At 47.1% G+C, this 18,733-nt stretch overlaps 2 protein-coding genes across 3 annotated transcripts in view; one reads left to right on the top strand and one right to left on the bottom strand.

The window, feature by feature from the left end:
* The first annotated feature begins 564 nt into the window (after window positions 1-564).
* On the top strand, window positions 565-3,327 carry LOC138096207 (protein VAC14 homolog). The gene has a single exon (XM_068992295.1). The coding sequence runs from the start codon at window positions 565-567 to the stop codon at window positions 2,914-2,916; it is 2,352 nt and encodes a 783-aa protein (XP_068848396.1). The 3' UTR covers window positions 2,917-3,327.
* Window positions 3,328-7,269: 3,942 nt separating this feature from the next.
* ZFP1 (ZFP1 zinc finger protein) overlaps window positions 7,270-18,733 on the bottom strand; it is a 28,392-nt gene continuing 16,928 nt past the window's right edge. The window contains exons 4-5 of one of the 2 annotated variants that reach the window (XM_068992772.1): window positions 13,206-13,332; window positions 7,270-9,068 (exon numbers count right to left, since the gene is read on the bottom strand). In XM_068992772.1, coding sequence (XP_068848873.1) covers window positions 7,984-9,068; window positions 13,206-13,332 — 1,212 coding nt within the window. In that variant the 3' untranslated portion in view covers window positions 7,270-7,983. Of the gene's footprint in view, window positions 9,069-13,205; window positions 13,333-18,733 lie in introns of those variants that run through there. The other variant, XM_068992773.1, reaches the window with a different exon arrangement.

Raw genomic sequence — 18,733 nt, 5'->3', positions numbered from 1 at the left:
GGACTGTGCCCGAGAGGTTAGAACGTGAGAGGAGACAGCAGGGCTGCCGGGATAAACCTCCAGTGACGCCGCACCGAGCCGAGCCTCCCGGGGAGGACCCGTGTCTCACATCTCCGTGCTGAGCTCTGTTCCCCGTGTCTGACCAGTCCTGAGACCAACAGGAGAGCGATGCCAATTCCACTCAGCCAGGCCGGCTTTACGCCACGAAGATGATCCCAACTGTGGATTTACATAGCATAAAACGATGTGGAGAAGTTAAGGCACTCAAGCACTCTAGTTATGGAAAATTATCTATGGAAATGGGAAACCAATGTCTAATTAAAATCAGTGGAGTCACTGATCTTGTGAGCTGCTGGCTGGCCCGGGGCAGGGGGACGGAAACGAGGCCCACGCCGGGGCTCCGAGGCGGCGCGCGGCCCCGCGAGACTCGGGCTGAGGCGGCGTGGCCCATGAGCCGACGCCGGAGGCAGCGCGGAGCCGCAGACGCCCCTGGCCCCGGCGCGGCCCCGGCTGCCGCGGGCTGAGGAGCCGCCGGGCTCCGGGAGGCGCACCCGCGCTGCTACCATGAACCCGGAGAAGGATTTCGCGCCTCTCACGCCCAACATCGTGCGCGCCCTCAACGACAAGCTCTACGAAAAGCGGAAGGTGGCTGCCCTGGAGATCGAGAAGCTAGTCCGGGAGTTCGTGGCCCAGAACAACACGGTGCAGATCAAGCATGTGATCCAGACCTTATCTCAGGAGTTTGCCCTGTCTCAGCACCCCCACAGCCGGAAAGGGGGGCTCATCGGCCTGGCCGCCTGCTCCATTGCACTGGGCAAGGACTCGGGGCTCTACCTGAAGGAGCTGATCGAGCCGGTGCTCACCTGCTTCAACGACGCGGACAGCAGGCTGCGCTACTACGCCTGCGAGGCCCTCTACAACATCGTCAAGGTGGCCCGAGGCGCCGTGCTGCCCCACTTCAATGTGCTCTTCGACGGGCTGAGCAAGTTGGCTGCTGACCCAGACCCCAATGTGAAAAGCGGATCTGAGCTCCTAGACCGCCTCTTAAAGGACATTGTGACGGAGAGCAACAAGTTTGACCTGGTGGGCTTCATCCCCTTGTTGCGGGAGAGGATTTACTCCAACAACCAGTACGCCCGGCAGTTCATCATCTCCTGGATCCTGGTGCTGGAGTCCGTGCCTGACATTAACCTGCTGGACTACCTGCCAGAGATCCTGGACGGGCTCTTCCAGATCCTGGGCGACAATGGCAAAGAGATCCGGAAAATGTGTGAGGTGGTCCTTGGGGAGTTCCTGAAGGAAACGAAGAAGAACCCCTCGAGTGTTAAGTTTGCTGAGATGGCCAACATCCTGGTGATCCACTGCCAGACCACGGATGACCTGATCCAGCTGACGGCCATGTGCTGGCTGCGGGAGTTCATCCAGCTGGCCGGCCGCGTGATGCTACCCTATTCCTCGGGGATCCTGACCGCCGTCCTGCCCTGCCTGGCCTATGACGACCGCAAGAGGAACATCAAGGAGGTGGCCAATGTCTGCAACCAGAGCCTGATGAAGCTGGTCACCCCCGAGGACGACGAGCCCAGTGAGCCCAGGCCAGTGGTGCAGAAGCAGGCAGGCCCCAACCCCGAGGACTGCGCAGCAAAGCAGGAGGGGCCGGCCAGCGGAGGGCCTGATGGTTCTTGTGACTCTAGCTTCAGTAATGGCCTCAGTGTCTTCACTCCAGCCAACGCGGAGAGGGCCCCCGTCACCCTCCACCTGGACGGGATCGTGCAGGTGCTGAACTGCCACCTCAGCGACACGGCCATCGGCATGATGACCAGGATCGCCGTCCTCAAGTGGCTCTACCACCTGTACATCAAGACCCCCCGCAAGATGTCACGGCACACGGACAGCCTGTTCCCCGTGCTCCTGCAGACGCTGTCGGACGAGTCTGACGAGGTTATCCTGAAGGATCTGGAGGTGCTGGCAGAAATTGCTTCTTCCCCTGCAGGCCAGACAGATGACCCAGGCCCCCTCGATGGCCCTGACCTCCGGGTCAGCCACTCGGAGCTCCAGGCGCCCACCCCTGGCAGAGCCGGCCTGCTGAACACACCCGGTACCAAAAGCTTGGAGTGTTCTCCTTCCACCCCGACCATGAACTCCTACTTTTACAAGTTCATGATCAACCTTCTCAAGAGGTTCAGCAGTGAGCGGAAGCTCCTGGAGGTCAGAGGCGCCTTCATCATCAGGCAGCTCTGCCTCCTGTTGCACGCGGAGAGCATCTTCCACTCGCTGGCAGACATCCTGCTCCGGGAGGAGGACCTCACGTTTGCCTCGACCATGGTCCACACCCTCAACACCATCCTGCTGACCTCCACGGAGCTCTTCCAGCTGCGAAACCAGCTAAAGGACCTGAAGACCCCGGAGAGCCGGAACCTGTTCTGCTGCCTGTACCGCTCCTGGTGCCACAACCCCGTCACCACGGTGTCCCTCTGCTTCCTCACCCAGAACTACCGGCACGCCTACGACCTCATCCAGAAGTTCGGGGACCTGGAGGTCACTATGGATTTCCTCACGGAGGTGGACAAGCTGGTGCAGCTGATTGAGTGCCCCATCTTCACATACCTGCGCCTGCAGCTGCTGGACGTGAAGAGCAACCCGTACCTGATCAAGGCCCTGTACGGCCTGCTCATGCTGCTGCCGCAGAGCAGCGCTTTCCAGCTGCTATCGCACCGGCTGCAGTGCGTGCCCAACCCTGAGCTGCTGCAGACCGAAGACGGTCTGAAGGCAGCACCCAAGTCGCAGAAAGCAGACTCCCCAAGCATCGACTACGCGGAGCTGCTGCAGCACTTCGAGCGGGTCCAGAAGAAGCACCTGGAAGTGAGGCACCAGCGGAGCGGCCGTGGGGATCACCTGGACCGGAGGGTGGTCCTCTGACGGCCTGGCGTGGAGACAGGCCCACGGAGTGGTGCCATGGCGTACTGGGGGTCTTCAGGCCTCCTCCCCGCAGAGCCCAAGGGTCTGCCTCGAGGGCAAGGCTGGGCCTGGCCACCAGCGCAGGGCAGGGTGGTGGGCTGGAGGCGCTGACCACTGCGCTGCTCTCACAGCCCAGCCCCAGGCCCCCAGCTGCACTGGGGATCAGACAGAGCTGGCTTCCCACCAGCGTGGGGCCACAACCTCAGACATCCCTGTTTTCTGGAATCGGGTTCTTTCTAACGCCCTCTTGTAAAGAGCTTGACGCCCCAAGCCCACCAGACCTCTGACCTCGTGCAGATGTGTGTACATACACGTATACCCGTCTGTGTGCACGTAGGGACCAGCACAGATCCGTATGAAGGATGCCCCCCTCCCCAATAAAGAAGTGACAGAAAACTCTCCAAAAAAAAAAAAATAAATAAATAAATAAAAAATAAATAAAATCAGTGGAGTAAGGACAGGTCACAGGGCCGGGTACGTGGGCGTGGGGCTTGGAGTCCAGATAGGGAGTTTACCGTGCAGTCTGCCTGTTCTTGGGCTGCGACTTACCAGTGAAAAGACAGCCCCAGCTCCCAGCCTGCTCTGAGGCTGATGAACACAGCCCTGTGTCCAGGCTGAAAGAACTCATCTTTAGGAGGAGGTTCCTCTAAAACCAGTCCGCTGTATGAGGATCGAAAAAGGAAACGCTTGAAAAAGGAGACCTGAGGAGCTCTGATCTGGATTTCTAGGGCTTTGGGAGCAAACAGCTCGAGAAAGGACAGTCACCGTGATGGTCATCTGTGCAGCTGTAAAGGCGGTTATGTTGGATTTTCTCAAAGCACTGTAATTTGCTAATTTAAAGTAATAATAACCTTGACATTCCCTGCCTTTTTTCCAATGGTTTTTCTGTCTTTATTAGCTTTTTTTTTTAAGCTTCCATCATGTGGACAGTGGCTGTCAAATGTGCGCTTTGTTGGGAACACAGGCTAAGGAGCACAGCACGGCCGCAAAGGCTGGGCACACGCGACAGCCAGCCGCTGGCCCGGGCCAGAGGGCAAGCACCTGGCTGCGCTGGGCACCTCTCACTAGCTGATGTGCCCACTTTCAGGGCTATGGTGGCATTCCAGTCCAGACAAATGTCAGCGACTAAGGAAAGCATGAAAAATCTCCATTTTTGAAAATAATGTTAAGTAGATTTTTTACTTCAGAGAATTCTATTCTCCAGGCCCATAAAATCCTACATAAATTAACACAGCTTTTAATTTTACAAACTTTGCTGTGCACACACTCATACACACACTCTCCCCCACCCCATCTGTTCTGGTGTACACACACACACACACACACACACACACACACACACACAGAGTTGCTGTCTCTCACCCACCCCATCTATCCTGGTATACACACACACACACACACACACCACTCCATCTGTCCTGGTGTACACACACTCACACACACACATTCCCCACCCCATATGTCCTGGTATACACACACACACACACACCACTCCATCTGTCCTGGTGTACACACACTCACACACACACATTCCCCACCCCATATGTCCTGGTATACACACATACTCACATTCCCCCACCTCATCTGTTCTGGTGTACACACACTCTCCCCTACCCCATCTGTCCCGGTGTACAACACACACACACACTCTCTCCCCCACCCCATCTGTCCTGGTGTACACACTGACACACACTCTCCCCCACCCCATCTGTCCTGGTGTACACACTGACACACACTCTCCCCCACCCCATCTGTCCTGGTGTACACACTGACACACACTTTCCCACTCCATCTGTTCTGGTGTACATGCACACACACACTCACCCATCCCATCTGGTGTACACACATTCTCCCCTACCCCATCTGTCCTGGTGTATACACACACACACACACTCCACAACCCCACTGTCCTGGAGTACACACACACACTGCACAACCCTATCTGTCCTGGTGTATACACACTCTCCCCTACCCCATCTGTCCTGGTGTACACACACATACACACACTCCTCCACACCATCTGTCCTGGTGTACAACACTCACACACATTCTCCCACCCCATCTGTTCTGGTATACACACACTCTCCCCTACCCCATCTGTCCCGGTCTACACACACACACACACACACACACACACACACACACACACACACTCCCCAACCCCATATGCCCTGGTGTACACACTGACACACACTCTCCCACCTCATCTGTTCTGGTGTACACACACTCTCCCCTACCCCATCTGTCCTGGTGTACACACACTCACACACTTTCCCACTCCATCTGTTCTGGTGTACATGCACACACACACACACACTCACCCACCCCATCTGGTGTACACACACTCTCCCACCTCATCTGTTCTGGTGTACACACACTCTCCCCTACCCCATCTGTCCTGGTGTATACACACACACACACACACACACACTCCACAACCCCATCTGTCCTGGAGTACACACACACACTGCACAACCCTATCTGTCCTGGTGTATACACACACACACACACACACTCTCTCCACAACCCCATCTGTCCTGGAGTACACACACACACACACACACACACACTCCCCAACCCCATATGCCCTGGTGTACACACATTCACACACATTCTCCCACCCCATCTGTTCTGGTGCACACACACTGTCCACTACTCCATCTGACCTGGGGTACACACACACACTCCCCCACACCATCTGTCCTGGTGTACAACACTCATACACATTCTCCCACCCTATCTGTTCTGGTGTACACACACACTCCACAACCCCAACTGTCCTGGTGTATACACACACACACACACTCCCCAACCCCATATGCCCTGGTGTACACACATTCACACACATTCTCCCACCCCATCTGTTCTGGTGCACACACACTGTCCACTACTCCATCTGACCTGGGGTACACACACACACTCCCCCACCCCATCTGTCCTAGTGTACACACACTCTCCCCTACCCCATCTATCTTAGTGTACATACACACACATACTCTCCCCTACCCCATCTGTCCCGGTACACTCACATACACACACTCTCCCACCCCATCTGTCCTGGTGTACACACACACACTCACCCTCTCGTCTATCCTGGTGTACACACACACATACTTACCCACCCCATCTGTCCATCTGTCCTGGTGGCACTTGCCCCTACACGCTTTCTCTTTTCCATGATTGCGTTCTAGCTGTGGTACATCTTTATCACAGTTTATTCAATCATTCCCTTACCAATGGTCCTTCATATTGTTTCTTTTTCCCTTACAGGAAAATACAATATACATTGATAAACATACAGTTTAAGGTGCTGGCACTTTTTTTCTTAGGGATGGATTCCCAGAAGCAAGTCTGCTGGGTTGGCCCTTGACCACCACAGGGGATAAAGGCACAGACCTTCAGTTTAGTTGAAAACCCAAGTATAACTTAAGTCGGTCCTTTGTATTCGAGGTTCTGCATCCACAGATTCAACCAATGGAGGACTGGAGTACATACTCACTGAAAAAAATCGTGGATAAATGCACCTGCACATTTTAAACCAGTGCTGTCCAAGGGGCAACTGTATGTATGTTTTTGATGTTAAAAGACAGAGTCATAATTATCCCCAAGGAGGCTGTCACAATTTGTATTTCTAACAGCAGTGTATTAAGTTACCCTCTTCCGCTGCTTCCTTGCCAGTAGGAGATGACAGTTTAGAAAGACAAGACTTACTGGACCATGGATATTCTGACAGATTTGTTCAGAAAATCACTCATGTTCATATACAGTCACAGCACATCAATAATCTCCAAAAACACCTACAAGAAAGGCCAGTTACAGCAGCCATTTGCTGTATCAATGCATGATCTGTGATGAATAAGGAAAGGAACTTGTGAATTTGAAATGAGGCCTAAAATGATATCTTTGAGTTGTGCAAAACTGAGAAATTTTTTAGGTTAATAAAGTGTTTGTGAGCCTTTAAAAGAACTCACACCAAGTCACATTCCAAAGGGAAATGCTTTTGGTTGATGACAGTGAAACTCATGGAAGTAGAACTATCTCCTTTAAATAGAATTCTGCAAAAGTTTATTTCTAAAGTGGACTATGCACATGGAAGTTTTTAAAAGCAATAAGACATTTATTGACAGTTACTTAAAATAAATTATTTCTCTAAGTCTCTGAAATGTGACACGAACTACATACACATTCTATTTGTTGCAAGACAATGTATAAAATAGTAAGAGAAATAAGGAAACACAGAATACAAGTGGTTCCTGGGTTATACAGTATTTTGGTAAGACATGCATTTGTACGTAAATACCCCAGTGAAACACAAGCACACGTTGGGTGCGGCTGTTCTTTACACAGCCCGTGTGTTCTGTGCTGCACACTGCCTCCTTTTCACTCTCTCTGTTACCTCACACTTGCATACTTATGTGTCAGGAATACTTCTGGGAAGTCTTCAGCAAACCCAGAAGGCTAAAACGTCAACAACACTGTCTTCTGTTGACTGACGAGGTAACTCAGTAACAGTGTGCCCGCAAGAGGAGAAAACGTATGCTCTCTGGAATGCATCCTGGATTGTAAGGTACTGGAAAACATGTGATGCTCAGTGTGGAAAATTGTGTTTGGATGTCCTAATTAGGACAAGAATGTCAAACTCTCAGTGTCTGTTAAATTTACATGCGCAGATCTAAAATACAGTGTTTTGTGTGTGCGGCATATTCTTGCACATAACCACTGAATCCTTAGAGTACTGTCTTTAGCTCCTTTATGCTGCCCAGAATACTTCATTACTGAATAATTCACTCAGGATTTCTAAAAGCTCACTGTAATACATGGAAGTTTGTCTATTTACAGTTGGATATATTCTGGTACATACTGTTTACCTGGGTATCATACCTAACTGTTGGTACAATATTGTTCTTAGGGGACCCCGTTTTTACACATTTGCGTCGATAGACTGCCTGAGTTCCCATGTTCCTTCAGCACCTTTGTGAGGTTCCTCCCCAAGGGAAGGGTTCTCCTTGGTACAAATGGGCTGCAGTGTCAGGGTCTGTCCCCCGTGTGAACTCTCTGATGGACACTGAGTCGGGACTTCCTGCTGAAGGCTTTCCCACACTCAGCACACTCATACGGTTTCTCTCCTGTGTGGATTCGCAAATGTAATCTAAGAGTTGACCTCTGGCTGAAAGTTTTGCCACACTCAGTGCATTCATAGGGTTTTTCTCCAGTGTGAGTTCTCATGTGTATAATGAGTTGTGAGTTCTGGATAAAGGATTTTCCACATTCACTGCACTCATAGCGTTTCTCCCCTGTGTGAATTTTCTGGTGTATAATGAGATTTGACTTCTTGAAGAAGGTTTTTGCACATTCATTACACTCATAGGGTCGTTCTCCAGTATGAATTCTCTGGTGTGTGGTAAGTTCAAATTTCTGGGCAAATGTCTTGCCACATTCACTGCATTCATAGGGCTTCTTCTCCATGTGTGCTCTCTGGTGTACAATGAGGTTTGACTGGTGGGTGAATGCTTTTCCACATTCCAGACATTCAAAGGGTTTCTCCCCGGTATGAATTCTCTGATGTTTAATGAGGTTTGCTTTATGGGAGAAGGTTTTCTTACACACATTACATTCATAAGGCTTTTCTCCAGTATGTATTCTCTTATGACTAATGAGGAGTGATTTAAATGAGAAAGCCTTGTCACAATAATTACAGATAAAAGGTTGTACCAAATTTCTAATTTTCTGGTGTTTAAAAATGGCTTCTTTATGGCTGAAGGCTTTCCCACTTTTATTATATTCCGAGTATTCCACTCCAGGATGGGTTTTCTCTTGTTTCAGATAGAAGAGTGCTTTTCCAAATCCATTACAGTCATCTGCTTTCTTTCTTATATAGTTTCTATTGCTAGTAAGTATGTCTGAATTGTATCTCAAAGTTTTTTCATATAAGTCATATTTATAGGGTACTTGTCTTAAAGAAACAAAGTCTGTGCTAAGGTTAAATGTTTTTCCAAAGAGATTATTATCTCTTTCTTCAGTTGGGGTTTGTTCCTTAAAGATTACAAACGGCCTCGCCTGCTCATCTGGGTTTCTGTGGTCCGTCTCCATCTGGTCATCAGCCTTCCATACCTCTAGGAAAGAGCACATGAAACACTGTCAGCCTTTCACCATAATGTTACAGAATGTGAAGCTCCACAAATGTTCCACTGCAGGGCTGTCTCTTTCTTTAATTTGGGACCCAGTCTTTCAGTATAAAAAAGTCCCCAGTTCTGAGTTTTCCTAGCTCTTAAACAATGAAAGAAAAAGACAAAGCCTGTGGCAAAATGGACACAGACAACACCCCAGGTTACAAAACGGCCTTAAAAGTGGGTAAAGTGAAATAAAAACAACTGATGTGGGAAGGCTGGCAATTCCAAAGACAAATGCGACCTGGTGTCCAAGGACACCAGCTGCCACAGAACAAGATAATAAGTAGATGTTAAGGGAAAAAACCAGGCAGATCTAAGTTGAGCAGCCAATGTTGAGACTCTTAACTGTGGTCGGATGGCCACCACATCTACACACTCAAGGATCTTTCCCCTTTCCTCTCCTCTGTTCCTCTAGCAGGTTTACCAGTAACTTCCTAAAGGCAACATTTCTCACAGGTTTGCAGACAGAACCCTACACAGCATTCTAAAGCTCCAAAGTCAGACTTTTCCAAGTGGAAGGCAAAATCCAGAAACTCATATATTCTGTAGGAAATATAAAAGGAATCCAAGATCCTTTTGGCAGAATCACTCACTGCTACTGTTGGGCACACTATTTTTTTCAATCGAAGTTGTTGGAGAAAATGTTTCTATCATTATATCTTATTTTTCTCTAATGTGTTTCATTTCTTTCTCAAAGCAGTCTAAAGTCCCAGCTTTTATTCCAAGGAATCGCAAGGATCAAATTTACCTGACCTCCACCTATGCTGTACGAACCTTTAATTGCATCTCTGTATTATTGGTTATTCCTGACCATTGGGATCCTGTTGCCATTTGTGGCACTCGTACTGAAAAACGTGTATTTTCCTTGCGGTTATATACCAATTCCCATGACCTAAAATATAGAAGTCACCAGGCTGGCTAGATGACAATACTAATGAAAGAGAAACTAATCATGAAACAAAGGTTTATAACATGCCAGGAAAGAATCAAGGCTTGATTGTGAGAGGCAAATAGATATAAAAATTAAACAGGAAAAAAGCTAAGCATGAAGAAACTGATGTTTGGAGGTATGACTCAAGATATATGAGGTGCACAAGTCATCTGTCCTCAGCTTTCTCTAAAGGGTTAGGGATTTGAAAAACAGATTCCTAAACATACTTCAAAGGTACCAACCCATTCATAATCTCTAGGATATTACTTCCAATGGCTTCTAACAGATTCTCCTTCCCACCTTCCACATTTTTCCTAGTATGTTTTTTTTTGGGGGGGACTTGGTATATTTTATTAAGACCATTTGATTAATAACAGAAGCAGCATTTCTGGTTAAGTCTTGAAAAAAGTATGAAAATCTTTCAAAAACAAATATCAATACTTACAGTTCACTCAAGACCTATGCCCAAATGTTTTATTTTTTGTAGGAAAGGTAAAAATAATTCTGGATTCAGATCAGTTCAGTTCAGTTCAGTCGCTCAGTCATGTCCGACTCTTTGCAACCCCATGAATCGCAGCACACCAGGCCTCCCTGTTCATCACCATCTCCCGGAGTTCACTCAGACTCACGTCCATTGAGTCGGTGATGCCATCCAGCCATCTCATCCTCGGTCGCCCCCTTCTCCTCCTGCCCCCAATCCCTCCCAGCATCAGAGTCTTTTCCAATGAGTCAACTCTTCGCATGAGGTGGCCAAAGTACTGGAGTTTCAGCTTTAGCATCATTCCTTCCAAAGAAATCCCAGGGCTGATCTCCTTCAGAATGGACTGGCTGGATCTCCTTGCAGTCCAAGGGACTCTCAAGAGTCTTCTCCAACACCACAGTTCAAAAGCATCAATTCTTCAGCACTCAGCCTTCTTCACAGTCCAACTCTCACATCCATACATGACTACTGGAAAAACCATAGCCTTGACTAGACGGACCTTAGTCAGCAAAGTAAAGTCTCTGCTTTTGAATATACTATCTAGGTTGGTCATAACTTTTCTTCCAAGGAGTAAGCGTCTTTTAATTTCATGGCTGGAGTCACCATCTGCAGTGATTTTGGAGCCCCCCAAAATAAAGTCTGACACTGCTTCCCCATCTATTTCCCATGAAGTGATGGGACCAGATGCCATCATCTTCGTTTTCTAAATGTTGAGCTTTAAGCCAACATTTTCACTCTCCTCTTTCACTTTCATCAAGAGGCTTTTTAGTTCCTCTTCACTTTCTGCCATAAGGGTGGTGTCATCTGCATATCTGAGGTTATTGATATTTCTCCCGGCAATCTTGATTCCAGCTTGTGTTTCTTCCAGTCCAGCATTTCTCATGATGTACTCTGCATAGAAGTTAAATAAGCAGGGTGACAATATACAGCCTTGACGTACTCCTTTTCCTATTTGGAACCAGTCTGTTGTTCCATGTCCAGTTCTAACTGTTGCTTCCTGACCTGCATACAGATTTCTCAAGAGGCAGGTCAGGTGGTCTAGTATTCCCATCTCTCAGAATTTTCCACAGTTTCTTGTGATCCACACAGTCAAAGGCTTTGGCATAGTCAGCGGTGGCGAGCCGGCGCACTAAGCATGGCGGAAAGGAGCTACCCCACGTCCGAGGTCAGGGGCATCGGCCTGGAGTACCAGGCTGCGACCGCGCAGAAATGGCCGAGAGGAGCTACCCTGTGTCCGAAGTCAGTGGCAGCCGGGAGGAGCTACCCCGTGTCCGAGGTCACAGGCGGCGGCCAGGAGGAGACACCCCGTGTCCGAGGTCAGGGGCGGCCGGGAGAAGCCACCTTGCGCCCGAGGCCAGGGGCAGTGACTTTGAGGAGCCACCTCGAGCCCGAGGCCAGGGGCGGCAGCTGGGAGAGGCAACCCGAGGAGCGATGGCTGCGCAGGCACAGGAGGGCCTAGAGGAGCTATCCCACGTTGAAGGTCAGGAACGGCAACGGTAAGGAGATACCCCTCATCCAAGGTAAGGAGCAGCGGCTGTGCTTTGCTGGAGCAGCCGTGAAGAGGTACCCCACACCCAAGGTAAGAGAAACCCAAGTAAGATGGTAGGTGTTGCAAGAGGGCATCAGAGGGCAGACACACGGAAACCATACTCACAGAAAGTTCTCATAGTAGAATAATATTTTAAACATTAATTGATCAAATACTGTTTTATCTAAAACTAAACTAGCAAGTATTTAAGAACGAAAAAAGTGAACTGGTGGTTTTGTCTTCATCATTTTCTTTTTTTGTTTTTTTAAATTAAATTATTTAATTGGAGGCTAATTACTTTACAATATTGTGGTGGTTTTTGCCATACCTTCACATGAATCGGCCATGGGTGTACCTGTGTTCCCCATCCTCAAGCCCCCTCCCACCTCCCTCCCCATCCCATCCCTCTGGGTCATCCCAGTGCACCAGCCCTGAGCACTCTGTCTCATGCATACAACCTGGACTGGCAATCTGTTTCATATATATGTTTCAATACTATTCTGTCAAATCATCCCACCCTCACCTTCTCCCACAGAATCCAAAAGTCTGTTCTTTATATCAGTGTCTCTTTTGCTGTCTCGGATATACGTATGGTCATTGTTACCATCTTTCTAAATTCCATATATATGTGTTAATATACTGTATTGCTGTTTTTCTTTCTGATTGACTTCACTCTGTATACTAGTATGTTCTTTTGTTTGGGGGAAAAAAAAAAAAAGAATTTGGCTTACGATTGGCATGAGTGGTGGCATGGGGGATCTCGTTCCCTGACCAGGGACTGAACCCAGGCCCCTTGCATTCGGACTGTGGAGTCTTGGCCACTGGACCACCAGAGAAGTCCCTCCCTAGGAAGTTCTGAACTGGAAATTCTAACTCTGATACCCACAACTATTCTTACTGATCCAACTTGAAAATCTGGTTTGATAATATTAGAGACCTTGATAATGGGACACCGCTCCTAACTGCTTGGACTTGAGAAAGCCTGAAAATAAAGAAGGCAGAACTTCAGAGTCTGCACTATCTCAGCTTTAATACATGAAGCTTGAGACCAAAACCAAGAAGCTTGTAATTTTGGGTAACTGAGAAAGGACCTAAACGCAACTGGGCAAATGCTGAATTACACCCGAAAGCTGTCCTTACCCACTGATAGTAAGTTGCTGTAATTCTCCAGCATCACGTCCATGTAGAGGATCCTCTGAGAGGGCTCCAGTTGCTCCCATTCCTCCTGGGTGAAGTCCACAGTCACATCGGTGAATGAAACTGACCCCTGAAATAGCATATTGCTATTTATTCTGATATGATTAGCATTTGGTGATGCAGGAAGGACACATAAAAACATACTCTATGTTGTAAAAGAACCATCTTTAAAATTTACGTATGACACAAACTGTAAAATTTCATTGTTTTGTCATGCCTCCAAAAATATCTTTATAAAAGTTAAAGCATTTATTCAGATTCCCATAAATTCCAGCATTGTCATATTTGGCAGATATTAAGATTAAATATTAATATGTAGTATTTAATGTTACCAGTTAGTGATGATGCTTATATAGGTATTATCTTCGTGGTCTCCAACTAGACAATATAAAGAGTTAAATCTTTGAATATTTAAAGGTAGAATATGAAATTCCAACTATAAGATAAACTATCAGGCATAGGTAAAGATCTCTCTACCATATCCAAACCATAAGAAAGGCAGACAAATAAAAACTAACAAGTGAGACTACAAACTAAAAGGCTTCTGCACAGCAGAGGAAACCATCAACAAAATGAAAACCTTATCTGATACGATTTGCAAATATTTTCTTGCAATCTACCAAATGAGAAAATATTTGCAAGTCATGTACCTGATGAGGGGTTAATTTAGCAGAAAAAAATACCAATCTGATTAAAAAACAGGCAGAGGAAACAGACATTTTTCTGACGACATACAAATGGCCAACAGGTACATGAGGTGTTCAGAATCACTAGTCATCAGGGAAATGTGAATCAAAATCACAGTGAAATAGCCATTCTTATAGGTGTGGTGCCTATTTATATACATAAAGACAAAACTATTTACATGTCCTTTATGTTGTACAGGCACTTTAAATTATCTAGAGATGATTTAAAGTACATGGGAGGATGTATGTGGATTACATGGAAATACCACCCTTTTTATATAAGGGACTTATATAAAGTCTATTGAAGATACTGAGGGATGACTTATCACTGTGTTTATTTCAGTATAATTTACAAAAACCAAATATGCAAACAAACTGAGTATCCACTGATGGAATATCATTCAGCCATAAAGAAGAATGGAATTTGTGACAACATGGACCTTATGCTACATGAAATAAGTCAGATAAATTACATATCCCAATTACATGTTTATAATTAAATTATATATCTTAATTATCTCAATGAAATAATCTCAATTAAATTATATATCTCAATTACATTATATATATAATTATGAGATATATCTCAATTATGTTTATAATTACATATCTCAATTAAATAATCTCAATTACATTATATCTATATTTCTCAATTATGTTTATAATTAAATTACATATCTCAATTATCTATTAAGTTATCTCAATTACATTATATATATAATTATGAGACATATATCTCAATTATATGTAGAATCTAAAAAAAACCCCACAAACATGTAGATACAGAGAATAGACTGGCTGTCAGAGGCTGGATGGTGGAGGTAAGAAAATTAGGTAAAAGGGGCCAAAAGGTACAAATTTCCCCTTATAAAGTAAGTCAGGTAATGTTACAGCATGGTGACTGTGGGTAATAATATTGTATTGCATGCTTGAAAGTTGCTAAGAGAACAGATCTTAAAAGTTCTTAGACTCAGGAAGTTACGGGTGTATGCTCAGTCTTGTCCAACACTCTGCAGCCCCACAGACTGTAACCCGCCAGGCTCCTCTGTCCATGGGGTTTTCCAGGCAAGAATAAGAGTGGGTTGCCATTTTCTCTTCCAGGGGATCTTCCTGACCTAGGGATTGAACCTGCGTCTCTTGTGTCTCCTGCATTGACAGGCAGATTCTTTACCACTAGTGCCACCTGGGAAACCCAGAAAAACTTAAGAGGAAGTAAGAAAAAAAATATGAGATAAAGATCTGAACACTACAAATGACCTAGTCATATTGCACAAATTTTCAGGTAACCCAGAAGTATTGTTTCATGACATCTTACAGAAATCTTTAGCCATGTGGCCTGGGAGCAGAGAATGCTGGTGGTAGGTCATCTATGCCTAGGATCACTGAGGTCAGCAATCATAGAGTCAAGATTTTCCCAGCAGTAAGTATTTATTCCCATTTTCAGATCCCTTCTGAAATCCGTTACAAAAAACAGGAACACTGGGAATTTCCCAAGGAATAAACTGAGTCCTGAGGACCAAGCTCAGTCTTCACCCTTAGAGGCAAGCTGCAGACCCCACGAGTCTAACCTTCGCTTCCTTTCACTGCATCTCAGCTGCTACCAATGATTCCTAACTCTTTATTTCCTAACTCCTCTTATTCTCATCTACTACACATTATAAGCTAGTATGATTTTTCTAAAGTATAGCTCTAACTATAGGATTGGCTGGATTAGAAACACTGTCCATTATATCTTAAATTAGTGACTAGCCCAGCATTCAACACATTTCAAATTCCTCCTCCATCCCTCCTTCCCCTGACTCCACTCTCTATGCACAGATTCTCTCACTTAGGTCAGGTCACACACTGCTTAGATGGGAACTTCCATAATTTGAGTCCCTCCTCTTAAACTCTGGAGCACTTTGGTTATACTTCTCATGTTGTATGTATTTCACTCTGCTCTCTTAAAAAAAAAACACCTTATTTCTCTTACTCTCCCCATTAGATGTTATGATTTTTTAGACCAGAAACTGTTATCTCTGTATTTCTGTTAGCACGAACTACATGAGTACAAATTAGGTACTCAAAGAAAATAACTTTATATGAGTTAGAAAACTAGAGCTGTTTCTCTTTAGAAGCAAAAGGAGACAAACAGTATTTCCGGTTCATTTTTGATATAAATTTCTCAGGGTTGAGGTACACTGACTCAAAGATCTTCTTTCTCCATGAGACCCTCAACTTCTGTAGGTAACTTCACTGCAGACAGCCAGAGGGAGGATATCGGCAGGAGGTCCCCAAACTGCCGCGTGGGCCGCGCGGGGAGGAGGCCGGCGAGCCTTCAGAGCCACGCCCACTGGAGGCCTGCCGCCCAGTCGGGGGCTTCCGACTCTCTGGCCCAAACTGGCTGCTTCCCAGACAGAAACCCGCCGCAGGACCCCACTGGGCAGCTACAGCCTGATCAAGAGGCAGAGCCTGGACACCTCGGGGGGCTGGCTGTGCTCCGACTGCGTGTTCTTTCACCAGAGGCAGGGCTCAGAAACACACTGCTCGACCATTGGGCTGACAGCTGTGCAGGAACCTGGAACATGGAGCGGGTGGTTGTGACAGGGCATGTGGAAGATCGGGTGGTATTTTAAGGGTGGGCTAGTGCCCTCCCTGGAGAAGGCAATGGCACCCCACTCCAGTACTCCTGCCTGGAAAATCCCATGGGCAGAGAAGCCTGGTAGGCTGCAGTCCATGGGGTCACTGAGGGTCGGACACGACTGAGTGACTTCACTTTCATGCATTGGAGAAGGAAATGGCAACTCACTCCAGTGTTCTTGCCTGGAGAATCCCAGGGATGGGGGAGCCTGGTGGGCTGCCGTCTATGGGGTCACACACAGTCGGACACGACTGAAGCGACTTCTGCAGCAGCAGCAGCAGCAGCAGCAGCAGCACCCTCCCTCTCCAGTCTCCCAAACTTCATTCTTTCCTTTTCATCTGAGCCTCTTCCTCCTGTCTGCACACCCCTGACCTCAGGAGAAGGGTCTCACTTCTGTACCACTTGAACGATCGGCAATCACAGAATATATGCCCAAGCTACATTCGGTGCTGGGACAAACATGAGGCTCCTAGCGTGCGAAGCTGCAGGTTGCGGGGCAGTCTTGGTACTACAAGTCGAGGGGTGGGGGTCGGGGGTGGGGGGGGAATGGCGCTCAGCCACAGGACAGTCCAGCCTGGGCCCAGCCTACTGTGGCCCCAGGGATGTGACACCAGCCAGAATCAGTGGGGTCTAAAGGAATGCTGCAGGCATGTCTGTTTCTGAGTTTAATTTTGGTTTTAAACCGACGAGTTGTTGATTTAGGATGTCATGTTCACTAAGACTTCCCACGCGGTCCCGTGTTTAAGATTTTGGCTTCCAGTGCAGGGGTGCCATTTGACCCCTGACTGGGGAGCTAAGACCCCACACACCTTGCTGCCAAAAAACCCCACCAAAACATAAAAAAAAGCAAGACTGTAACAAATACAATAAAGTTTTAAAAAATGGTCCACACCAAAAAAAATTTTTTTAATGTTGTGCTTAAGTTTTTTTTGTATATATTAATTTTTATTTTTACTTTACAATGTGCTTAAGTATTTAGCAACTCAATTCACTAATATACATGGGTATCTACATATTCCTGTGCTATACAGTAGGCACTGATTGTCTCTTTTCCAGGGTGTATATGGTAATTCCAACCTCCTAATTTATCCCTCTCCTCAACCCTTGAAAGTTTGCTTTCTACATCTGAGATTATTTTGTAAATTATTTCATTTGTACCAATTTTTAGATTCTACTGGGCTTCCCTGACAGCTCAGTTGGTAAAGAATCCGCCTTCAATGCAGGAAACCCCAGTTCAATTCCTGGGCCAGGGAGACCCCCTGGAGAAGGGATAGGCCACTCACTCCAGTATTCCTGGGCTTCCCTTGTGGCCCAGCTGGTAAAGAATCCGCCTGCAATGTGGGAGACCTGGGTTCGATCCCTGGGTTGGGACGATCCCCTGAAGAAGGGAAAGGCTACCCACTCCAGTGTTCTGGCCTGGAGAATTCCATGGACTATACAGTCCAAGGGGTTGCAAAGAGCCAGACACGACTGAGCGACTTTCACTTTCACTTTGGGCTTCCCTGACAGCTCAGCTGGTAAAGAATCCACCTGCAAGGCAGGAGACCCTGGTTCGATTCTTGGGTCGAGAAGATCCGCTGGTGAAGGGACAGGCCACCCACTCCAGTATTCTTGGGCTTCCCTGGTGACTCAGCTGGTAAAGAATCTGCCCGCAATGCAGGAGACCTGGGTTTGATCCCTGGGGTAGGAAGATCCCCTGGAGAAGGGAAAGGCTAGCCATTCCAGTATTCTAGCCTGGAGAATTCCATGGCCTGTACAGTCCATGGGGTCACAAAGAGCTGGACATGACTGAGCTACTTTCACTCAGATTGCACCTGTACGTGGTATCATATTTGCCTTTATGTCTGACTGACTTCACTATTACCTCCAGGTCCATCTGTGTTATTGAAAATGGCATTACTTTACGGCTGCCGAATGTTTCTACCACATCTCCTTTGTCCATTCATCTGTCAGTGGACATTTTGCTGTGAACAGTGCTGCAGTGAACCTTGCGAGCACATGCCCTTTCAAAGTGGTTTTCCCTGGATAGGCACCCAGGAGTGGAACTGCCGAATCATCTGGCAGGTCTGTTTTTAGATTTTAAAGGAACCTCCATACTCATCTCCACAGTGACCGTTACCAAGTTCACATTCCCAACAATGGCTTAGGAGGGGTCCCTTTCTCCA

This window comes from Capricornis sumatraensis, chromosome 20 (genome assembly GCF_032405125.1).
Source record: "Capricornis sumatraensis isolate serow.1 chromosome 20, serow.2, whole genome shotgun sequence".
NCBI lineage: Eukaryota > Metazoa > Chordata > Mammalia > Artiodactyla > Bovidae > Capricornis > Capricornis sumatraensis.
This window is presented reverse-complemented; position numbering and strand designations above follow the sequence as displayed.